Source organism: Mustela nivalis (genome assembly GCF_964662115.1).
Source record: "Mustela nivalis genome assembly, chromosome: 13".
Taxonomy (NCBI): domain Eukaryota; kingdom Metazoa; phylum Chordata; class Mammalia; order Carnivora; family Mustelidae; genus Mustela; species Mustela nivalis.
In genome coordinates this window covers 24,997,166-25,023,041 of record NC_139032.1, presented here as the reverse complement: position 1 = coordinate 25,023,041, position 25,876 = coordinate 24,997,166, and the positions used below count along the sequence as shown (strand labels likewise).

The 25,876-nt window shown below is 43.0% G+C and overlaps 1 protein-coding gene across 2 annotated transcripts in view; it reads left to right on the top strand.

Annotated features, from left to right (window-relative positions):
* Positions 1–25,876, top strand: part of FRMD3 (FERM domain containing 3) — a 310,655-nt gene that overhangs the window by 192,126 nt on the left and 92,653 nt on the right. For both annotated transcript variants that reach the window (XM_082695239.1, XM_082695238.1), the window contains exons 6-9: positions 5,317–5,440; positions 20,850–20,937; positions 22,673–22,761; positions 25,765–25,828. In XM_082695239.1, the coding sequence (XP_082551365.1) occupies positions 5,317–5,440; positions 20,850–20,937; positions 22,673–22,761; positions 25,765–25,828 (365 nt within the window). The remainder of the gene's footprint in view (positions 1–5,316; positions 5,441–20,849; positions 20,938–22,672; positions 22,762–25,764; positions 25,829–25,876) is intronic.

Genomic DNA, 25,876 nt, shown 5'->3' with positions numbered 1-25,876 from the left:
AAGGGAGAGGGAGAAGGACAGTTATCAAGTGAGCGTGTCCTCTTTATGAAGGGTCTGGAATAATGTAGGAGCTTGCAAAGGATCATAAGAAGGTCATGACCATTGTCTGCCTTCACAATTTCGAGCTTCGTTCATAGCTGAAGAGAGACACTCGTGTTTCCCCTGGGGTTTCACTGTCACCCATCACTCACCCCGTGGGGTGCCCCATGCCGTGAAATAGTTCATGGGGCCCTGTTTCTGGGTGTGTGTGCTTCCTGAAAATTCTGAAGAGAGTGTCTGTGTGGCTCTCCCCCTCCCCTGGGATCGATCCAGTGCTGCCCAGTGGATGTCGGCAGAGGTGTCAAAACCCTTGGAGATATTCAAGTTTAAAGTCAGAACTACAGTGATACAATGATGAGAAATGGTCCTTCCATCTGCCCCGCGGTGGCGTATGTGCCTCCCAAAAAAACCACCTCTCTTAACAGCAGAGCTAAGGAAAGGATGTTAAAACCCAGTCTGCCTTTCCCTGCAGGGCTGTGAATTCCTGGTTAGGGTGCACTGTCCTCCGTAAGGGTAAAGCAGATCAATACTAATCCAAGCACCAGACCAGCACATGAGCATTTCAGAGCACATTTAGGCATTACTGAATCACGGTCAAGTCTCCAAGGACAAGCTCAAGTAGGGCTTTGTAACAGGAAACTCGCCATCCTGTTTTATGTTTGCAATAAAGCCACCAGGTCTCCCCCCTGGACAGTCAGGGCCCATGGCGCCATTGTCCCTGAGCACACACACAGCTGGAAACAGACCGGCAGACCTCGAAAGGACCCTTCGGCTTTAAGATACAACAGTGTCCGCGGGCCGTTTATAGCAAATCCAATAAACGCTGGATTCATGATGTTCTCTGGTGTTTGGGATGATCTTTCAACAACTCTAAAGATCATTACAAATGCAGATAAAGATCTGCTTTGTTGGACCTGTTTATGCTTACTGGGAGAGAGAGAGAGGGAATGTGGAGCAAAAGACTAGAAAGCAGGAGGCCTTGTGGCTTTTCAGTAGCTTCTGACTCACTAGCGCCCTCTGCAAGAGTGTGTGTGAAACTTCAGAATATTCTCTACAGAGAAGACACAGTCTGTTGCTACTTGTAGATACTGAATACAGCGAGCGTATTTAGTACGTGCAATGCGTTTTTTCCATAACAAATTGCAGCACACATACCTCAAACCCGAGGGATCTATATACTTCTTTTCTTGGTGAAAATAGCATCTTTCCCACTCCTTCTATAGAACCGTAACATAGTGGGATTGTCATTTTTACCTCCTCTGCCTGGTGTGTATCAGATGTTCAGAACTGAATTTGAACTCAGTTCAGATATCCCTTCCTCTGAGAAGTCTTCCTGGGATTACTAAAGTAGCCTCTCTCCTGCACCCCATTCTGTCTCCTACCCCTGTTTTGTCATCTTTTAAACGCTTCTGTCTGAAATTATGTCTTTGAGTTGTTTGGGGACTTCTTAGGCATTCTCTTGATGTAGAATCTGAATTCTACAGAAGTAGAACTTATGGTGGTGGGGGGGGGTTTCACCATAGTATGCCTGTGTCTGGCACGTGGGAAGTTCTCCAGTAATGATGTCAAGTGAGCCCGGGCATTTCCCGACATTGCACCACTGTGTGCTGGGAAAGAGTGGCTGGTTCCCTCCCTTCTCCATTTATTTGTTCATGTTTTCTGAACATGTATGGAGCAGCTGCTAGGGGACAGGCACTGCGTTAGGAAGTCCCTGGTTGGGAGGGAGAACAGGGGAGAGACCCAAGTAAACAGGCAGTGCGAGGATGTGTGAGTGGCTCAACAGAGCGACCCCCAGGTCCCTGCTGTGACCTCAGGAGGGTTCCTGACTCAGAGAGGGTGGTCAGGGAAGGCTCCTGGAGGAGCTGACCCTGGAGCATCCCTTCTCTTGGGTTCTTCTGGAACGAGTCATCTCCGTACCAGGGTAAACGCATCGGCAAGCTTGCCCTTTGTACCTACCATCACCCCATAGCATCATCCTTCTGCTTCAACTCTTCTGATTTTTCTGACAGTTAAACTCCCTTAGGAACACTCTAGGGGCCTGTTTCAGATTACACGCCGTCTGCTGCATATTTGTTACAACTCTACCCTCGCTTACCCAACTCCTCCTGATAGTCTGAATAGTTACAAGTCCTGAATCATTTATGACCTGTCTTTTGCTTCAGGTGAAGTCAGTTAAAGACCAACTGTAAGGGACAAAAAAGCAGGGCACATGGTGCAAGAGGCACTGACATTTACCTTGTTAGCCACTGAGTGCAGGGTTCCATGGCATTTCTTCTCTTCGTTTTCTGGCATTTTCCAAGCTATTCATTTGCAGTATTTAGCAGTACAAGTTCATTTTATTTCACAAATTTTCATAGAAAGAGACCCCCCCTCCTCCTGCCCCACCACCAGCACCAAACAAAGCCTTCCCTTACCAACCACCATGCAGGCTGACATTTGCATCGAGAGTGACCCAGTTTTGTATTGGCGGTCCGTTCTCTATGGAAGATGGAGGCATCCGGTTATACCGTCTCCTAAATTTTCAGGTCCAGCCCACTCAGAGTGATACGTATGTGTGGGTACGGGCATTGGTGTGTTATGTGTGTATTTTTTGAAACTCGAGTTAATCATCAGTTGATGGCTTATTCTCTTCACCGGTGCCTTTTGGTCCATCAGTTGATTGATTGATTGGTTGATTTTCCTTTTCATTATTCTCCATTTCCTTCGCTAAAGGCAATGACGAGGTTCACACAGATCTTCAATTTTGCATACATCCTTATCAATGATTACATTATTTTGTGTATATACACTTGTAAGTTTTATAAATTAAATGGGGCTATAAAACTCATTTTAATCTCATGCTCAAAACACTGTTTTGGGCATCTATTCAGGTTCTCGGGTTTCCAGCGATTGCTTTTAATTGCTACAGAGTATCTGGTAGGGTACATGGCTCACATTTTATTTATTGCTCCTACCAAAAATGAACACACAAGTTGCCTTCATATCCTTTCTTGTACTTAGTTTTCCCAGATATATGCCCAAAAGTGGGATTGCTCATTTATAATATTTGACTATATATGCCCAGCTTGCTCTTTGGAAGAGCTGTGTACATCAAGGATCCTCTAGAGGTGAACATATATTGGGGCACGTGGGTGGCTCAGGGGGTTAAGCCTCTGCCTTCAGCTCAGGTCATGATCTCAGGGTCCTGGATCAAGCCCCATATCGGGACTCTCTGCTCAGCAGGGAGCCTGCTTCCCCCCCCACCCCCGCCGCCTGCCTCCCTGCCTACTTGTGATCTCTCTCTCTGTCAAATCAATTAATCAATCTTAAGGAAGTGTACACGTATTTTCATTTCTTCATATCTCTACCGAAACATAGAATCATCCCACTTCTTTTTTTTTTTTTAAAAAGATTTTATTTATTTATTTGAGAGAGAGAGACAGTGAGAGAGAGCATGAGCAAGGAGAAGGTCAGAGGGAGAAGCAGACTCCCCATGCAGCTGGGAGCCCGATGTGGGATTCGATCCCGGGACTCCGGGATCATGACCTGAGCCGAAGGCAGTCGTCCAACCAACTGAGCCACCCAGGCATCCCGAATCATCCCACTTCTTAAACATTTTACCAGTCTTGGTGTAAAGTGATGTCTTGTTTTGGTTTCCATAGTTCTGACTACTGATGAGTTTGAGCAGCTCTCTGTATTGGCTGTTTGTATCCTCTGACCATCTTCCTGTTGGTCTTCCTCCCTGTCTTCTTATGGATTGGTAGGGATTTCTTCTTCATTCTAGATACCAACTCTTGGTCACTTGCAAATATATTCTTTTAATTTATGGTCTGTTATTTTGGAGACTGTGATACCTTTAATGAATAGAAGTATTTTAATTTGATTTGATTACTTTCCCTCATATGGTTGATGGTATTTGGGGTCTTATTTTTATTTTTTTTAAGATTTTATTTATTTATTTGACAGAGAGAGACATAGTGAGAGAGGGACACAAGCAGGGGAAGCAAGAGAGAGAGAAGCAGGCTCCCTGCTGAGCAGGGAGCCCGATGGGGGTTTGATCCCAGGACCCTGGGATCATGACCTGAGCTGAAGGCAGATGCTTAACCCCTATTTTGGGTCTTTTAAAATTTTTAAAAGTTCTTCCTCATGTGGGATACATACTTTAGGTAGTTTTAAGAACTCTGTAATTTGAATTCTATTACAAAGCTTTAAAGAGCTTTGCTTTCCTCCCAGTTTTGTCTTTTTGTAGTCATTAGATGATTCAGCAATGAAAGGACAGTGGATACAAATTACAGAGTTGGATGTGATTTTGCAGATGTGTTCAGGCATATTGATTTTTATCTACTGCAGAGTTGGTGATCAAGTTCCTCTAATACAATTTTACCACCCTCTTTTAATCTTCTTTTCTGGGCCATTTCTGCTTGAGACACTTGCCTCTTCTGGCCCATTTTCCTTAGCAGGCTTGTGCAATTAGTACTTTTGCCCATGGCAAGAACATCACCTTTGCTGTTCCCAGCTGTGGTTGATGCACATTCTAGGTCCTTCCTCTCCTAGACCTTCTAGGAGCTTAGAGATATGCCAGCATTTCTTTTTGCCCTTAAAGACCCTTTGCAGGGACTCTGTATTACAACCCAGCAAGAACCTTCATCCGGTGCACTTGCCCAGGCTTAGATTTACACTCTTTAATCTGAAGAGCATTTCACTTATTTTTAAGTGCAGTCTTTTTGGGTGCCTTCATGTTGTGATTTTTTTTTTAATTGGTTGCACCATACTTGTACAAACAGGAAGCTCCAGCCATAGAATTGCTAGACTCAGAAAATTAGCTATGGAAGGAACCTTGAGGGATAGCCGGTGATTCCCACTAGCATCCTGGGGAATGTTTGGAAATACTGGGGACCATCTGTGTTGGTCACAATGACTAGGTGTGCCACTAACACTTGGTACCTGAGGGGTAGGGTGATAAGTGCCCTGACATGCCTTGGAAGGTCTGAAACAATAAAGAATTGTTTAGTCCCCCCAAAGGCCAGTAGTTCCCCATTGCAAAACAACTCTTTAAATTCCTTTATTATATAGATGAAGAAAACAAGCCTCGAAGAGGTTGGCAAATGCCCAAGATCCTATGGCTAAACTGAGTTAGAATATGGGCTTCTAGTCACTCAGGCCTTGGTCTTCCCATGGATACAAACACATTTTGTTGGGTGAGCTCCTGGCAGCTCTTCATTTGGGTGGGAGGAACCATTCCACAAGTACCCTCGCCTTGTTGTTCTTAATCTTTCTCTTACTCTTCACTGGTTACAGCTGAGCTTGGCGATTTTGATCCCGACGAGCATCCTGAGAATTATATCAGTGAGTTTGAGATTTTCCCCAAGCAGTCACAGAAGCTGGAAAGAAAAATAGTGGACATCCACAAAAATGAACTCAGGTAATAGGGGTAGACATTTGGAAGAATGATGGGAGCGAGAAAGTATTCTTACCGCGGGGAATGTGGAAATCGTATTGTGAAGTGAGAGTATTGGTAATGCAGGAGTTACCAGTGTAATGTACGAGTGGACTGTTTCAGGGGCGGAGCGATCTTGCTGGGCACTGACCACAGGGTCCCCTGGATGGCTGTCTGGGAACCACCCACAGTTATTACAGCCATATATTTTCCTATGGGTTTTAACCACTCTGAGTTTCTGTAAGTGAAATCTAGGGTAAGTAAGTAATCATTTCTGGTTTGAATTTTGCATTGCCTCTTCCTTTCCTGTGGCCACTGATGAAAACTTGCTGGTGCTCCAGGATGATTGTGACTGATTACAGAGTTGTAACAGTAGAACTAGCAGAATGCATACAGTAGTCACTGTGTACCAGGTGCAGTTCTAAGTCCTTGTGTGTGGTGGTGACTCATTTAATCTTCACGGTAACTGGGAGATAGGCTGTTACGTGTGAAAGGGAGCATGGGTAGGAACCATTGACAGCTTGGAGTCAAGTAACTCAGGTGCTCTAGTCTGTAACTAGAATTTAGATCTGTGCAAGTCATGGAAAAATTCATGGTAATTTTTGGTAATAATAAGCATGGGTTGGTATATTTGGTAAACTTGGTGATAATAAGTATGGGTTATGTTATGACAAGTATGGACGAAGACCTGTATGAATGAGCTGCCTCCATCTTCTGAACCTCTGATAATTGTGTGTGTGTGTGTGTGTGTAAAAATATATTGTATTGTATATATAAATATATATATGTAAGTGTCCCCGTATCATGAATTCTGGAACAAGGAACTGTCCGCTTGACTGGGAGTGCTGGAATTCCCTACCTGATGCAGGCACTCCCCCTTCTGGTGAGTCTGAGCAGAGGAAACATGTGGCCATTAAAAGTGGCTGCATATTTCAGCTTTGAAAAGATGACCTTTGTTCCTAACAGATGAAGATGATTAGACATCAAAATATTGTACTGATTTCAGAAAGCAATGTGTCATCTCTATGGGTAATTTGAGAGTATTGTCTCCTAATGGAAAGCTTTGTCGAAAATACAGGACACTGACTACTCTTTTTACATCTTAGGGATGAGAATGGTAGAGAGGAGTACAAATAAAGCTCCGGTATTCTCGCTAAGGAGTGTGTGGACAAGCAGTGTCTGGGCAGCTGCAGAATGAGAATCTCTGGGGAGAGGCATTGTATGGATAGGGGGGGACTGGGAATCCAGAGGCGTGCTGTGACCAGAATTTGCAGCACCTCGAATGCTCAGGGCATACAATATTAGTAAACGTCTAGTGAGCATTAGTGGATGCCAAAACACTGTGCTAAGAGTCTTATGTTTGTCCACTTAGTCCTCCTAAACTCTACAGGGGAGGTGCTGTTGTTGCTCCTCATCCAATGTGAAGAAAGCACAGTGGGGAGTAGATTAAGAACTTGCCCTGTTAGTGGCAAAGTCAGGACTTGAACCTTGCTCTTCCTTGACACCAGCACCCACGCTCTTCGCCCCACCTCTGAGCAGCTGTCAGGCACTCAGGTGGTCAGTCTGTTGGTGTTGCACAGTGATCACCATGGCGATAGCACCAGAGGGTGGAGACTGTGAGCAAGAGGACCAGTTATTTAGTTCTGCTCTCTAGACGAGAGATGCTATGGACCTGGAAAAGAAAGAAGAGAGTTTTGAGCAGCCTTACATCAAGAGGGTGATCCACTGAATTTCATGAGTAAATGAGTGAATCAAAGAAGATTCCAGATGGCTTTTTATAATCACAAAGCTGTAGACTGAACCTCATGCCAGCACCTGCCTTTGTTGATAACCCTGAAAGTAGTCATCATACACTGGGGGAGCAGGGGTTGTCATCAATTGGCCATCATGGAAGTAAATCTTGGAAGTAAATGCTATGGCTGCATCCCAAAGTTTCTGTTCCGGAGCACTGTGCATTTGTCACATCCAGAAAGTTCCTCTGAAGAAGACAGAGTTGTATGTTGAAGGACAGAAGAGCCAGAAATTATATGACATTGCACAGAGAGGTGCAGAGGGTATTTTTCCTATGAATTTTTGCTCATTCTCAAGTAGTTGTGCAGTTCCTTTTGTATCAATGCAGCAGAGAGAGATGATTGGTTTGGATGGGAAGATAAGAAGAGCAGAACAAGCTGACAGTGCAGAGGGAGAGAGACTTTCTAGAATTGGTTGGAAACCTGCCATAGAGACTGGGTTACTCTGGGGGTTTGCACAGGTTGTAAAAGTATAGACTTCTCTGATGTGGGAAATTGGACCTTTGGTTGGATTGCTTTGCAAAACCAACAGTGTCAGGAAGGAGTTATAGATGGAAGAGAGCCATACGGGGCTGTACCAAGGTGTTACCATCTTATTTTCCAAGGTCATCAGAGCACCCATGACCCTTCTACACAACAAAGGGATAATGTGTGATCATTGAACTATTGTCACAGAAACTTCCTGAGAGGATTCAGCTGGCCTTTGTTGGGGTTTGAGATGCCCCAGAACTTAACCTCCTGCTTCCTGCCTGGTTTCTGAACCAGTGGGGAAAGAAAACAAGACATGGCATGTGAGACACAAACTAGAGCAGGAATGGTGTTGGTGATTTACAGTGAGATAAACATACTTCCATTTTCTGCCCTTTTACTTGATTGGAATTGCTCTCCTTTGTGCTTTCTGAGGAAGGGATAAAAGCTGTGATTCTTGGGAGAAAAGTAACTGGGAGGAAGAAGAACCTTTCTCTCTGGGAGGCTACGTGATGCTTGAAGGGCAAGCAAGATGGCGTGATAGATAGCCAGAGTTCTTCATGGGGGAGGAAAGAGACACTTCTTGGATTTTTGAGATGCTGTAAAATAGAAGATCAAAAGTGTAGAATTTCCATCAACTTAGATTCTTTTAGATGTTAAAAGAGATTTGTGAATGAAGATTGGAATTTATAGTTAGGCCAACTTTGTTTCCTTAAGTGCACCGTCTGAACAGGAGGGTAGGGTAGGGAGAAGTGACAGTTTTGCAAAGGAAATTCCTTTAGAAATTTCCTTTAGAAAGGAATACATATTGGTCATCACTTATATTAGTCATGATAAACTAGATTTTGCTGAGGAAATGACCCTAAAATCTCAGTGTTTAGAACAAGCAAGACTTATTTGTTCTGTTACATGTCGACCATATGTCAGCTGGGAGTCTCTGCTTACTGTTGTCACTCAAGACATTCACAGGTTTGAATTTGCTGGTTGTTGAGCCAGAGGGAAAAGAGAGTTCTGGAAGGCCTTGCTTCAGCTTGGAAGTGATATCTGTCACTTCCACTGAACCATGGTGGCCATAATTAGTCCATAACTGGTCATATGGTTCTACCTAATGGCAAGAAAGGCCATTAGGAGAAGGCTGACAGATCTTAAGGGTCTTTGCAATCTCATTAACAAATAGGCTTTTTAAATTAAACTTTTTTGTTGTTGTTAAAAAAAACTATTTTTTAGATTCACAGCAATATTGAGTGGAAGGTATGGAGATTTCCCCTAGTCTCCCTACATAGCCTCTCCCATTAACAACATCCCCACCAGAGTGATGCATTTGTTGCAATTGTTGATCCAACCCTGACAGCTCATTATCACACACAAACCACAGTTTGCCTTAGTGTTCACTCTGGATGTACATTCTATGGACTATAGTATAATGACACATATCCACTGTTATAGCGTCATGCAGAATGGTTTCACTGCCCTAAAAATCCTCTGTGCTCTACCTGTTCCTCTCTTCCACCCCCACAACCACTGGCAAACCCTGATCTTTTAACTATCTCTACAGTTTCGCCTCTGCCAGAATATCATGTCGTTAGAATCCCACAGTATACAGCCTTTTCAGATTCTCTTCTTTCATTAGCAATGTGTATTTAAATTCCCTCTGTGTGTTTTCATCCCTCACTCATTCCTTGCCGAATAATATTCCTTTACTGGTATGTTCCATGGTTTATCCACTCGCCTACTGAAGGACATCTTGGAGGCTTCCAAGCTTTGGCAATAGTGAATAAGGCTGTTATAAACATTCATGTGCAGGCCTTTGGTGTAGACATAAATTTTCAACTTCTTTGGTCTGCTGGATTGTAGGGTGAGAGTATGTTTAGTTTCAAAAGAAATCCTCAAACTGTCTTCCGACGCGGCTGCATTCCTGCCAGTGATGAATGAGAGGTCCTCTTGTTCCTGTACATCCTCGCCAGCCTTTGGTATTTTCAGTGTTCTTGGTTTTGGTCATTCTGATGGCTGTGTAGTGAAAGTACATTTTTCAGAAAGATTTTACAGAGGCATCGCTGGGCCTCCTAATACCCTGTAAACTAGAAGATATGGGGATGTGTGGTTTGCATCATCGAATATATGTTAGTACTAAAACTCACTGAGACTGATTGATTCTTATAGATCAGGATAGATAACACACACACACACACACACACACACACACACACACAATCTATCTAGGCTTTCTGGGCCACATGGTCTCTATTGCAACCACTTAGTTATGTTTTTGTAGAGCAAAAGAAGACAAAGGCAATACCTAAATTAGTGGGCTATGATTCAGTGAAACTTGATGGACAAAACAGATGGTGGGCCAGGTTTGCCCCGTGGGTTCTAGTTTGTGGACCCTTTAAGCACGTGGCAGAGAAGGTTTGGAGTTCATTTCAGCTTTACTGCCTGCCTCTGTAGATAATTTTAAGACAAAAGAGCCATATTTGTTTTTAATACAATGTAGAAGAAGAAATCTTTTAATTCACAGATTTCATTTGAGTTTGGTACGTAGAGATGAGGCCCTTGCATGGGGACGGCTTGGAAACAGGTTTTTCCTCCTTCCAGAGCCCTCTGGTGGCTGGAAGAGGCTGTTGCCACAATCCCTAGGAATGCGAACATCTCTTATTTTGATTGTCCTGGTTACTGTTTTCCACAGAGCTTTAACCATGACCATGTGAGTTAGAAAGGAATATCCATTCCATTAGTCCTGAGGGTCCCCAAAGGGGGTTGAAGATCAAGGATATGAGTGATTTCACTTTCAGGAATGCTGAGAGGCTTCTCTGGAGGTTTTCCTAGAGTTTCTACTCAGCTGGTTTTCTCAATTCCAGTTCACCAAGTTTCTCTTTAGAGGCAAAGACATTTGGACTAGCTTCAGCCACAGGTCGTCAGCTTTCAAATATTCAGAAATCTCATTTGGGGGTGAATTGGTCTTGAAGAAACATATTCCTTGCCCTTAACGAGCAGAAAAACAATCCAATTAGCTGCAGTCATAATGATTTGATGCAGTGAGGCTTGTGCTGGAAGCAATAGTGATACTGAGTGGGTTTCAAACAGAGTCATTATCTCTTTTTATTTCTCCAAATTTGCATTCTCTGGAGATCATGTGCATCCTGGCAAGGATATATAGTTTCAAAAATGTCCAGCTTTCTAGAGATAAGTGACCTGCTATGATAAATACCCTCCGACCCACGCTTCTGATGGACAAATCACAAGAGCCCCCTTAGGAAAAGTTTTTATCCAGTTTTGGGAAGATCATTTATTGTGTGAAAGGAAAATGGGAAAGATCAGATGACTTTACAACTTCTCATCTTTCTGGAGATGTGCTTCCCATCATCTCTACTCCCCGCTTCGTGTAACTTTTCCCTCCTTAAGTCCCTCATTTTATTTTATTTTTTAAAAGATTTTATTTATTTATTTGTCAGAGAGAGAGAGACAGAGCATAAGCAGGCAGGAGTGGCAGGCAGAGGGAGAAGCAGGCTCCTTGCTCAGATGCGGGACTCAATCCCAAGACCTTGAGGTCACGACCCGAGCCAAAGTCAGATGCTTAACCTACTGAGCCACCCAGGCATTCCATCAAGTTTCTTATTTTAAAACCCCAGAATCAATCTCTCTCTCTTTCTCTGTCTCTCTGGTGGGCTGTCAAATCAATTTCCATTCCCTGTTGTTACTTGGCATAGGATTTGGAAGAGAGAATTACTTGGCATCACATGCTCCTCCTCTAAAACCTCAATCCTTGTATTATGTGACCTGGAATCAGGGGCGTTCTGGGGAGGGTTGGGCCAGGGGCAACTTGTGTATGCACCCAAGCCATCAGAGCTTTTAGAAAGGTAAAATCTGGCTATAGCGACTGGAGAGGAGGATGAGCCGTGTCACCAAAGTGCCACATGGCTCTGAAGAAAGGGGGAGGGTTAGTACTGATAGCTTGAACCAGCCATGACTTAATACATCTTTTGATCACATCCGACATGTGAATTACACATAGTCAAAACCTTTTAGAACTTTAGGTGAACTTATAACAGTGTATCCAGCCATCCAGCCCTCTGTCCAGGCACCCATTCATGACTCATCCATACAACCATTTGTTCATCTGTTCATGTAACAAGAATTTATTAAAAGGCAACTCTGTGTCAGGAACTGTGGGAGTAATGAGTGACCTAGCCCACTGATCTTGAACTGTACCACCAAGCTGGGATCCCCTTCCTCATGGATACTCCCCCATGACCTCATGTTTTGAAAGATTTTATCTAAAAGACAGATTTTATCTAAAATTTGCTTCCTAATTTTCATTAGTCATACACAGCTACAGCTGCCACCCAGAGCCTTTGAATATCCATAGGTCACCAGCCAAAAGCCAAAAACTTGACACACCCAATTATTACACTTAGGGGACTTTTGGAGTCTAAAGCAGGGGTTATAAAATGATAGTCGTTGAATTACATGGTGACCCAGATATATTTTTTTTGGGACAAATAAGTTCTTAAAAAATGGAATCAGTTGCCAGAAAGCCCAGCTTCTCTTGCACCAAGATTTGGTAACCCTAGGCCTTCCCCTATGTGGTAGCACTCAGCTAGAGCTAAGCCACAGTGCTCTGTAAGAGACTCACTTGCTCTACAAATTGCCACCATTCCTGTTTGGCCACCTTCTGCCTCCATTGGTATTGAGTTCGGGACCACCTTCTTGGACCAGTAAGAATCAGACACCTGAGAAATTAATTTACCCAAGGCCCTTACAATTAGGAAGCAACAGCCCTTGACCTGAAATCTGTGTTTTCCTGTGTAATGCCCTGATACCTTCCAAGTGACTGCTCTCCTGCAAGACTTGTCCTTGTCTGCCCCAGGGCGTTAGCACTCTCTCCCTCATAGCATGGCAGTTACGGAGATTATGTAGCGTTCTGGCAAATGCTCTCATAGGGCTGGTACCTAATGGTCCCTAAGGCACTTGTGAGAGATCCTGTTCCTCTCTAAACAATTAGAAATGATAGACCGGAGAATCTCCTATTTAGGATGCAGACAAGCCTGAGACATTCATCTCCCCCAACACCAAGATAATGCAACAATCTACACAGACTACAGAATCCTAGTTTTGAAACCAATCTGAGAGCAAAGAAATCTTAAAGACTGAAATCCAGAATGTCCTTCCCAAGACAGTGGACACCTGCACTTGGTTTCACTTCTGATGGTGTGGGAGGAGGAGGTGGAGTATGCCATAGGTGGGGTCAAGGCGAACTAGCCAAGTCTTCAGCAAGCTTTCGATGGCCATGAGTGCACTGACTTAATTATTGGGATCCAAGGACTCCAGCTGCAGAGTGAGTTGCACATTCCCAACACCCTTTGGCCCTAGGCCTTCAAGAGAAGAGGGAAGAAGTCAGACAGGGCTGGAGAGCTGAGTGAGATTCCTCTGAGACACTCCAGACTTTCAGCCAGGGTAGGTAGCTCTTGCCAACATCAGGGAAAGGACCACAGGGAGGTCCTTCCAAAATACTGAGAGCCAGAGACAGGACTGGAGAGCAAGAAGATTCCTTGAAACTGAAAAACTTGAGATGGTGGTAAAGGTGGTAAAGCGTAGAGAACTCTCCAGAGTCTAATGGATGCTAAGATCCAGCCCCTGCTCAGAGGTCAGTTCTGAGAGCATTCTTGAGCCTTTGAAGCCAGTGCTGAGTAGAATCTAACTAGAGCTGCAATTGAGCTACATCTAAGAAGATGCAAACAAGTTACAGCAAAACCCAACCCACTCAGGTTGGGAGTTCTGCTTTGCTGAGTTTAATTTGGCAACGCAAAGACCCAAATGGATTAGGTGAAGCCAAATCCACCCTTTGCTGCTAACCCTGCTCCAAGCAATCCACGTCCTTGCCGGCAAGACGCACACCTCATTTAATCAATGTACACGAAGGATGTGCACGATTAATGCTAACTAAAGATTTGCACTCATTCTTCGGATGCTGTACATTTTTGTAGTCCATGTAATGGTATGCTAAGGGAAGATCAGTAAAAGAGGGTTCTTTTTGGCAAAAAGGATACCAGATAGGCAGAAGGGAGACGTGATTACTTGACCTCACCGAATTTATTAGAAAAGCATATTTTTAGAGAATGGTTAGCTCTTAAAGAATTCAAGTAATCCCTGGTCTTTACATCAAAATGTCTCATTAGAGACACTATTAATCTTTGTAGAACAGCTCCTGGTGAAAGATTTAGAGGATAGAAAATCATTATTTTCTGTTACCAAATGGAGTTTTTGCCAGAAACAAATGTCCATTGGGAACCTGAGGGGGCAAACGAACAATAAAAAAATATCTAATTGGCCTTAGTGTCTTCCTGAAAACCTGATCATTAAATGGTTTCTTCCTCAGTGAGTCGAGGAGACTCAGTTTCTAGTGCCATTGGTGTCTCTACCTTTCCTCCATTGGTTTTGAACCCTTTTCCTACAATGAACATTTGCAGTTAGCCTTTCTTTCTGTGTGACCTCTTAGATGAAGTCTTTTCAGTGCTTAGCTGTTGGAGATCTGCAGTCAAACCCAAGGCAAAGGATAACAATTTGAAAACTTTTATTTGAAAGAGGGGTCTTTGCTTTGCTATGAATGTCTTGACATGCTTCCTGACATTTCCCCCAGCGTCATAATTCTGATCTCAGTCACATGCAGGGTTAGCAGGGGAACAGATGCTGTTCTGAGGGTGAGTAGAGACCACTCTCTGTGCCAGGCAGTAGTCTAATGGCTTTTCATCTGTCAGCTGCTTACTCTATACACCAAATCTCCAAGGTAGGTACTATTTGTATCTTCATTTTATGGAATCAAGGAGCTCTAGGTTTAGCAGTTCTCTATTCCTGTGTGCAGTTCCTAACTCAGGTTCCAGCAAACTTTTTCTACACTAGGCTATTAAATAAATAGGATTTCTGTTGCAGCTACTCAGTCTTGCCGCTGGAGCATGATGGCATCTGTAGACAGTATGTGGCTGTGTTCCAATAAGAACTTATTGGTCCTGGGGCACCTGGGTGGCTCAGTGGGTTAAAGCCTCTGCCTTTGGTTCTAGGTTATGATCTCAGAGTCCTGGGATTGAGCCCCACATCGGGCTCTCTGCTCAGCAGGGAGCCTGCTTCCTCCTCTCTCTCTCTGCCTGCCTCTCTGCCTACTCATGATCTCTGTCAAATAAATAAATAAAATCTTAAAAAAAAGTAAAGAACTTATTGGTCCTGAAATTTGGATGTCCTATAATTTTCATGGGTCATGACATTACTATTCTTTGTTTGTTTGTTTTAAACCATTTTTTAAAAAAAAGATTTTATTTGACCGAGAGAGAGACAGAGAACACAAGTAGGCAGGCAGAGAGAGAGGGGGAGGCAGGCTCTCTGCTGAGCAGAGAGCCCAAGGCGTGGCTCCATCCCAAGACCCCGAGACCATGACCTAAGCCGAAGGTAGAGGCTTAACACAATGAGCCACCCACGTGCCCTGGTTTTAAACCATATAAACATGGAAAACCAATCTCAGCTCAAGGGTTGTGCAAAACCTGTTGGTGGACAGCATTCAGCCTGTTGGCTTTAGTCTGGGGATCAATCGAGACCTCACTGCTCTCCCATAAGGTGTGAATATCAGGTACCTGGGGTGGATTGCCTCATCACTGATAAGATACAATGTTTAGAAGCCGAAAGAGGTTTTTTCCAAGACCTGATAAGCCATGTCATTTTTTTTTAAAAGATTTTATTTATTTATTTGTCAGAGAGAGAGCGAGCGAGAGCGAGCACAGGCAGAGTCAGAGGGAGAAGCAGGCTCCCTGCGGAGCAAGGAGCCCGATGTGGGACTCGATCCCATGATGCTGTGATGACCTGAGCTGAAGGCACCTGCTTAACCAACTGAGCCACCCAGGCATCCCCAGCCATGTCATTTTGCCATGTAAGAGGGCAGGCACATGGCCCTTAACAGTATTTTGGGGGTAGTGATGGTGGAGTGGGCACAGAGTAGTGCTTTGGAACCAAGCTGACTTGATTTGAACCTCATTACTGCACTTACTAGCTGAGTAACTTTGAGCAAGTTACTTTTCCTTTGAGTATTGGAATCCTCATCTACAAAAGGAGGATAAGGATTTCTCCTTTATGAATATCAAGTGACAGAATACATACATTGTTTGACAATGAAAATGATTATATGTTGCTCAGAACAGTAGAGTTGAGTAACAAGGAGCCCTGCATGCATATCTATGAGGTTCCTGACCTGTCCTGTTTAGTTCAGCAGTGTTTTTGGACTGTACAGTATTTTATCCAGTAATGCTTTTATTAAAAAGGCAGGAATTGCTCCTCTTTTAATCACTGAAAATATATAATATTTTATATAATAATATATAATAAATATATATAGTATTTTATAATAAATGCATTAGCTTTATGTATACATATAATGCAAATATAAAATATATGAGTATATACAACATATGCAATTTAAAGAATAGTTGGAAACACGCCCATGACCCCTTGACTCTGCTTATGAATTAGAATATCACCAGATGCTCGGAAGTCTCCTGTGTGCCCCTCCCGCATCACCCTCTTCCCTCCTCTGCACTATTGTGAATTTGGGGTTATTTATTCTCTCATTCAGCTTTTGTAAATATACTTCATACATATTACTAAGTAGTGCCTTGTTTGTTTTTGCATGGCTTTGGCAGTCATCTAAATGGATTCCTGCTCTATTCTTCCATCTCACGTGTTCCCATCAACATGGCGTTGGAGGCTTTTCCACACGGATGCGTATGGCCGTAGGTCTTCATTTGTGCTTCCGTGTCATGAATATTCTATGATGCAAACACGTCACATGTTATGTATCCATTCTGCTCATGGGCATTTGGGTTATTTCTGGGCTTCTTGACTAATTCTCATGGGAGTGTAGGTAAAGGAGTTCCTAGCCTAGTATGAACCTAAGTGGAATTTGGAGGGCCATGGACTGTCAGCTTTTCTAGGAAGTGATGGCTTGTTTGCTGATGGGGTTGCCCCAATTCACACCAACAATTCATGAGGGTCCCCAGGGCTTCATAACCTTTTTTCTTTTCTGTTAAGCTCTTAACAATTGAAATATAACAGACTCAGAAAAGTGTACAAAACATAAAGCTAATATGTTATTATACAGTAAGTATAGGGGTATCAACCGCCCAAATAAGAGAGAATCGGTAACACCCCAGAAGCTTCTCTTCTGCCCCTTCTCAATATTTATCTTCTCCCCCCTCCCCAAAGGTGATCACATCTCTAACTTCTAACACGTTAGTTGTGTTTTGCTCATTTTTGAAAACTGTATAAACTGAATTCATTCAGTGTGTATTCAATTATATCCTTCCTCTTCTGTTCAGTTTTATTTTTGTGATGGTTTCCCATCTTGTGTGTAGGTTTAGCTCATGCAATTTCATGGCTGTATAGCATTCCATTGTATATCCCTCTCCTGTTGGTAGACATTTGGGCTTTCTATTTTTTGCTACTACCAATGGCACTACTATGAAAATTCTATATATTCTTAGTGCCACATGCACAAGTTTCTGTTGCATATGGAACTCTACCAATGGAATCGTCATATTATAGGGTAAACATGTTGAACTTTTATAGATAATGGCAGTTTCCCAGATAGCTCTGCTGCCTTGCTACTCCCCCAGTAGTATAAGAGCTGGTTTTGCCGCAAATCCTCTTGAATGCTTGGTACTGTGTTTTAAATTTTGACTATGTAAATGGATGTAGAAACGATTTCTCATAGTTTTACTTTGCATTTTCCTGATGATAAAGAGTTTAAGTGCATTTTCACGTGGTTGTACATTATTGGGATATCTTATGAAGTGCCTATGTATGTCTTGTGCTGATTTTTCTTCTGAGTCGTATATTTAAAAAATTGTATTGTTTGTCGATTTATAGAAATTAAAAAAAAATTCTACATAGAAGTCCTTTTCTTGATTGTACATGTTAGTGAAACCTTTTCCCGCACTGGGGCTCAGCATTTCCCACCCTGAATGAGATGTCCCCATGAACAAAGATGTCTCAATGAATGAGAAGTCTCGAAGACAGATGTCTTTGAGTTCAGTGTCACATTCTCTGGAGCTGTGTGACCCCATGCCTGCTGCCATTTGTGGTTGAGTGTTAACAATTAGGAACTGGATGCCTGTCGGATTTACAAAGGATGGGAATGTGCTCAGACCACCCAGGCAAACAAAACTTAGTCGCTTTCCAATATGAACTCCCAAATGACAACCTTTCACAATTAACTTGTTCCCAGACTGAATATAAAAGAGGGGTGAGCTTTAAAACCAAGCTGGGATTTTAAGAATAAACACTGTGCGGATTATACAAAGGTGCTGACGCTTTTACCACGGTGGGGGGGGGGGATGACCAGCTCTCCAGAGGGGAGCCCTTTCATGTCAAGCAGGAGGATTAGCCTGGAGCAGAGCCAATGGCTTTGGGCTGCTTTGACTCTGGTCCTGGTTCCCTTTGGCCCCCATCTGGATCATTAGGCTAACGTCTGCTTTGAGGGTCACCAGCGTGGGGGTCCTACTTAGTAAAATGTGGACAGCTCAGCTCTGTGCTTTGTCCCCCGTTGGGGGTGCTATGAATGTTTGGGTGAGTGAGTGAGAATGTGGCAGGCAGGGAAATAGCACCCAATGTTTGGATTTAATAATTTATCTTTCAGTGAAAGGTAAGATATAACTCCCAGAACTGAAGAGAGCTATGGAGAAATTCTTGTATGTATTGAGAAAACTCAAAAAAATCCCTTTCTCCTTTTCCTTCAATATAGTTGATGACTTCTCTTAACTTACTGTTATGGTATCAAGAAGAGATATCGTAACAGTGAGCGCGACTTGAAAAAAAAAAAAACAACAAAGAAAGATAGGAATTGTATTGAAGGGAGCCATAGAGTGCTGATCAAGATGAATAAATAAAGATGTTGCCTTTATATATATCACAGTGAAACTTCAGCCTAATACTAAGGCTAGGAAAGAGGAAAGTCCGAAAGGCTTTAGAAGACTTTATTTTCTTAAAGCTGGTGTGTGAGTTAATCCCTCAGAAATATGTTCTGTAAAGGTTGGATTAAAAATGATCTCTTCTTTAAAAAAAGAAAAAGGTAGCACATATGGCTACCTCTTCTTCCTTTTCCAAGGCCCTGTAGATCATGGAAAAAATACTAGAAAGCGGGTTTAGGAAAGAATACCATTTTTGGACCAGAAGTCCGACAGTGTCTTCTGGAAGATGGGAAACTGATGGAGCACATCCAGGTTGAACACATATGTAGGGTAGGAGTGGTTCTGGGTGCTTCAGATGACAGATGCACAGGGGGCCATCACGGTGAGTGGGCAGCTGCATTTGGCTCAGTTGGGTAGCCTTGACCTCTTTCTCTGGTTCCTCGTGAGCAACAACAGGCTTGAGCTGGAGGTACCCCGTGTGGGGGCAACACCCAGAAGAATTACAGCCTTCAGTTTAAAATCAAGTTTCTAATACACACATTTCTCAGATGGCATGCCCCACCACCACCCCTTCCCTACAAACCTCTGGAGGCCACTGCATTAAGCAGATAATGTCAGATGGAATAATGTCCATCCATGAATCACCCGCCACTTAAGGAAACATCAGTTCCGTGAATGAGAGATTCTGACTCAGCAAACCAAAGGACCCTCACTAAGAAAGCAGCATAAACAGAACAAATGGGATGGGACTTTAGAGGAAACAAAGTGGGATTTCCTCAGAGGAACAAGAGAATTTATTGCGTGAAATAGGAACGGGCAGCTATTTCAAGAGCCAAATAGATATTACGTTGGAAGTGAAATATTTAATTGGTATTTAAAAAAAAATCTTAAGAAATGGAAAGAAAAGCAAGATGCATGCAGCTGAATAAATTAACAAAGTCGAACTAAGAATTAATTCAGAAAATGGACGCCTGGGTGACTCAAGTCGGTTAAGCGTCTGCCTTCAGCTCAGGTCATGATCCCAGTGTTCTGGGATCAAGTCCCGTGTCAGGCTCCTTACTCCAGCAGGGAGCCTGCTTCTCCCTCTGCCGGCCACCCCCAATCCCCAGCTTATGCCCTTTCTCAAAAGAAATAAGATCTGGAAGAAAAAAAAAGAATGTAGTACAAAAAGAGAATGAAACAAAGGTTATAAGGCATGGAAGACAGACCTAGGGGTTTCAAGATCCATTTACTTGGGCCTCAGACCTATTCTAGTGCAATTTCAGTCACTTGGTTTAAAGAGAAGGTCTCAAAAGCCTTTAGGGAGAGGGTAGATGGAATACTGTTTTGACTGAGAGCATGATGACTCTTGAGGGGGAGAGGAGGGAATCCATCTATGGGCAGACGGTTGGGTGGAAATAGATTTAATACTACAATATAATTCTACATGTTGGAAATAAAAAAAAAAATCCTGTTGTTTTCTTTGGCAAACTCTCCTTGATTGTTACCTCTTTATCCTTGGAGAATGGTTTGGATTCTCTAAGATACGTTTGAGATTTAGTCAAAAGTGGAGTCTTCGAAATGCTGCACAATGCTGCTTTGAAAGTTAGCCCCAGAAAGTTTCACAGCCCTCAGCACTGCAGCACCTTCCCCCCTCGAGGCGGCCAAGACCTTGTTTACCACCCTGGAGGACAGAGCTGGGATTAGTGGCTGAGATTTCCTTTCAAAGTCCAGAGCTTTCCAGTGGAATGGTTAACCGTCCTTCCTGTGCAGATGGCTTTGTTCAGGCTTGCGGGTAGCATAACAGGATTGCCCGTATTCTACCCTGAACAAGAGGGAATGCTCTTTGCCCTGGATAATCTTTTGAAGTGAGTAGGAAAGAGCAGATGCTGAGTTCTATTTCATATTAAGATTGAATTTGCAAGTCTTTACTTATTGGTAACTTGATAACCTTGATTAACTGTACGGGTCACTGGAGTCCTCAGAGTACACATAGGTTTTTTTATGGAACAATTAGCCAGGGAACATGAGCTCTGATTCCTTAGCAAAGAGCTCCTCATGGTGATCAGTGTTACTGATTATTATTATATAGGGATCTCTGGGTTTTGTTTTTGTTTTTGTTTTTTAGTGTAGGATATCCCATTTATTGAATCAGGGGACTTTAGATTTCTATAATCTTCTGTATTAACACCTTAAACTTTTGTTGTGTGATTCTAGAGGTCAGAGCCCACCAGTTGCTGAATTTAACTTACTCCTGAAAGCTCACACTTTGGAAACCTATGGGGTGGACCCCCACCCATGCAAGGTGAGTGGTCCTCCTAGCAGGCTGACATAAAACAATTGTTTTGCACACAAAAGAGTTCATCAGCATGTGGGATATTTCTACAGGCTGGCCCATTGCCCCTAACTGGAAGGGACAACAGTCAGTAGGCTGTAATCACAAGTTCTGGTGGTTGATTTTCTCCGTTGTGAGCCTCCCAACTGCTTGCTAATTGCTATGTAGTAGTCACTTTCTTAAGTTAATATACATGATTCTTTAATCCATCAAATGGATGGTTCGACCCCTTAGAAGTTACAGGGTCCAAACAGATTTATTCTCAAGACCCTTGTCTGCAAGAAGGCAACATTAAAGGAAGAAAAAAAAAAAGACTTTAAATTATATTTTGACCTTGGGAATTTTTTTGGTTTGTTTCCTTTGCTCATATTATTTGGTGGTATTTCTCCAAGCATGTATCATATCAGAATCACCTGGGGTCCGCAGAGCTACTGGTGGTACAGCTGGGGAATATGCTTTTTTAACAAGCCCCCAAGATGATGCACACATTTTCCAGAAATGTATTATGAAAATGGTTTTCTTCTTTCTATGCTTTAAACTAACTGTGCATCTACCAGACACTAACTAGAATTCTAAACTAAGCATTTATCTCAGCCAGGCTCTTAAAGGTAAGTTTTTGAGTCCTGCTGGACATTTCTTTACCCATGTGGGATCAGGTAATAGTATTTGATAAAGTGCGAGTTTTGTACTCTTAGTGCAAGCTGTTGATTAGACATACCTGGTTTTCTGGTCCTGCTACCCAATAACATCAGGATCTGTGGTGGAGCAGACCAGGCTCTCCAGATGATTCCAACATGCAGCCGAAGCAAAGAGCTGATAGTACTTGTTCACATTGACATTTTTCTTTTTATCGGCACAGTTATTTTAGCATATTTGCCAGAATCCTCTGCCTTAATGATATAAATCATTTGATTCCATTTTAAAGATTATTTATTTGACAGAGATCACAAGTAGGCAGAGAGGCAGGCAGAGAGAAAGAGAGGAGAAAACAGGCTCCCTGCCAAGCAGAGAGCCTGAGTAGGGACTCAATCCCAGGACCCTGAGATCATGACCTGAGCTGAAGGCAGAGGCTTAACCCACTGAGCCATCCAGGCACCCAGTTTATTCCAGTTTAGTGAATTAGATTTTATCTATAATTTTGAGCCTTCATGTTTTATTTATTACTTGGAGATAGACTTGATTTTTGTTGCTGCCATTCCTTTGCTTTTACTGACCTATGCTTAGTTTTTCCGGTTGAGGCTAGAAGCAAAGTAGGCATTTCTAGACATGTCTTTACATTAAAACTACCAGGAATTTTTTGTGGAATTTAATCAAGTTAAATAAGGGCTTTAGTTTCATAGCATCTTTGATTTTAGGACTAATGATGACTGAGCAGTTTGCCCACATTACAGGATAGATCTGAGAACATGGGTGGTCCCAGGATACACTTGGAAATAGACACAGAGCTTTGGAACTAATCTGCCTTTTCCCAGGATGTTCCTGGAGAAGGTCTCTTCCTCCAAGGAAACAGCTACCTATTCCCAGACCTTCCCCAGATTTTAGAAGGACTATCCTTGGAAGTCCCATCTCAGAAAGTCAGTTTATTGCCAAGATCAATGGAATTAACCTGAAATTAATCCAGGGGGAGGATGAGTGGGGATACCATTTATCATATATTTTATATTTCTAAATCCAAATGTTTTTGTTTCTCTCCCCCGCCCCCCAGGATTCAACAGGCACAACAACATTTTTAGGATTCACTGCTGCGGGCTTTGTGGTATTCCAGGGAAATAAGCGGATCCATTTGATAAAATGGTAAGGACTGCTTTGGGAAACTAGTTTACCATTTTTCTTAATCTTGCTTTTCTTTCCCAGCCTTTGATTCCTTTTTTATTTGGAAATGTCCATTAGAATGCCTAGTATTCATTTCTTTGCTGTGGAACTTCATTATTAAGGGATTATTCATCTATAAATAAAAGCTAACCTAGACCTCCTCCAGACCTCAGGAGACCTGGGGTGTGTCTTGGGCTCAGGGTCTCTGTCTCCAAAGAGAAGGTGTCCAGTGTTTCCTCATCAGCAGCTACTGATCTGGCCAGAGAGGTGACCTGGAGTAGGAAAGGGCAGGGAAAAGGTACAGGTTGCCTTGAATAACTCAGGACCCTCTTCTCCTGTTTCCTCCTCTCCATTCTCTTCTGCTGAGTCCTTGTTGCAGACACATCCCGTGTTACCAGTATATCAGTGAAGATGCTTTTGGCTCGAAGTAACAGGGGTGACTGCTCACGGTGGCTTCCAAATAAGAGGACTGATTGTTTCACACAGCAAAAGTTCCAGAGGTTGGACATTTCCATGATCCTTTAAATTAACTGCCTGACAACATTGTGAAGGACCTGGGTTTCCATTTTCTTCTCTGTCATCCCAGGGTAGTGGCTTTTGTCCCCAGTCTCATGGTTCTAAGTTGACCATGCAAGCAGCTCTGTTCATCCCGTCTTCATACATCAACACCCAGAGCCTGAAGGAGAACATCCCCTTCCATGTGTCTCCTCTTCCTACAGAAGCCCTGTAGGAGACTTCCAGTATATCTAATATGGCAAGACTGGGCCACACCCACCTACTTAAAACGAATTCCTCGGAGAAAAGTGAGAACTCCATGACTGGGCTGGTCAAATGAAGGCCCACCTCTTGTGGCTGGGAAGAACAAAATCTACATGAACATGTCACCTTGAGAAAGCAAAAAATCTGAGTCATGTCAATACAGAAGTGGGGGGATGGAGCAAAGTAGGTGACCAGCAGGGCCCGTGGTATCCATCATTCAAGGAGAAGATGGTTTGGGCAAAGAGTGAGAAGGCTGAACATTCATGGAATATTATAAAGTCTCAGTCTTGTTCATACCTTCAGTTTGATTCAGGTTCTGCCCTGATGGCCCCTGACAGGTTTATCAGCCCCCCAACCCCATCATGTCTCACTGGGTAGTGGGCTCCCCGCTGTGGCCTGAAGTTTTTCCTGATGGGCTAATGAGCATCCACCTTCAGTCGTGGGTTGGAGATGCTTTTGCATTTATCTGAACCTCAGTTTCGTGGTTCTCTTAGCTTCAGGATTTCCGGCACCCCCTTTATCAACATGCCCACTCTTGCACTGTCCTCTTGGAAGCCCCCCCACCCCATCACCTTTCAAATTTTCTCTGTTGGGCTTGCATCAGCCAGCTAATGTCCTCCACTCTTACAACTACTCTTTTTTCTGAGATTCCCCAATTTCATCATCTCTTTCTTGACCTCTCTATCATTGCCTTTTGTTCAGCTCATACTTTGTGCTCCCCTCTGCTCCCACTTGTTCTTTCTCTACAATGAGTTTTCTCAAAACTCTTTTTCACTTCACTTTTCTGAGTCTCCATGTACTCAATTGTAAGATGGGAGTCCATTACATCTGGCTGCCTTACAGCGAGGAAAGGAGTTGGGGGAGAAACAAATGCAACCATGTTGTGAGTGGTGGGATTTATGAACTCTGACATCTTGTGGACATCTAGCATGGTGGGGTGACCAGTGTTCTTCCCTGTGTTTTCTGCACCTTGGAAAGAAGGGTATTATCACCCTTCAGGCCATTCAAGAATAAGCTCCTTATGGATTCCTGTTGACTTTGGGAAGCATGGATAATTTGGGGACTTCTCCCATCCTACCTTAGGACCATAGAAGGCTTGCAAGGGAGACCCTTAGGTTTCTGAACTGCTTGAGCTCTGAAGTAGGGGAGAATCTGACGTGTCTCAAGTACAGATTATTTGCAAGTCTATGTCCCTTGGGTTTCTGTTTCTTTCTGGGCCCAATGAAGGTTTGAAATGGACAATCCCCAGGCCATTTATTTCTGTTTCTACATCATGATGTTCCTGGTGGGATGCTGATGTCATCCCCACCCCTCTCCGGTCTCTGCCTAGGCATGTGTATTTGGAACAGTTGTGGACATGTTACCAAAACAAATTTTATTCCCACATTAATCCTAGTTTTGTTTTTTGTTTTTCAACATCCACTGAGCTGTGTTACTCGTGCAAATCCTCTCCTAAGTTCAAACAGCTTAATGCGGCCATGCTATTCTTTTTCCTGCAGGAAAAAACACAGGGACACAAATCAGTCTCCTAGAAATTAGATCAAAGGAGTAAAAATAGAATTGTGTCCTCTCTTTACACATATCTGTTCACCAAGGAGGTGACCTGTGGTCCCCATTTCAGGCACATTTTAATTGAGCAGCTCCTTAAGATAGAAACCCGAAGTCCCTCCTTTAATTACCACATGTCAAGCTGTGGTGTCAAGCTCACAATTTTGAGCATCTCAATATTTAACGAAACTCTTCTCTCATGAACAGGAAGAGCAGAAATGAAAATTTTACAGGCTAGTGTGTGCGTTTCTCGAAGATAGATGTGAAAAGGAAAGGGAGACAGATACTGTGAATCCATATCGTTTCATTACCCAGACCTGAAATAACCACATTCTTCCTAACTCGCAAAGTGGGCTGGCCAATTAATATTGTTTTGGCCCTTAATGTTCACAACACCTCCAGAGCTCCTTGGAGGAAAGATGCAGCTTGACTGTAAAAAATGGAAGAAATAATTCTGAGCTACCTCCAGATCCTATCTTGGGAAGAAAATTGCTGTATAATTCACTTGGGGACTTTTCACTGCTCATTAGGTCTTCACTGATGATAAGATAATATTTTGTTTCATTGCAGTCAGCTTGGTATTTGCGAGTCAGCCAGATTCCTGTGGGAAACCAAGGTACCTTGGTTAGTTGCCACTTTTTTTTTTTCTTCTCACCCAAGAAGATTTTCTTTTCTTAGGCCAGATGTCTGCAAATTGAAGTTTGAAGGGAAGACATTTTATGTGATTGGCATCCAGAAGGAGGTCAGTGACTGCTTTTCTAACCTGTAGTGTGTGCGTGTGTGCTTGTGC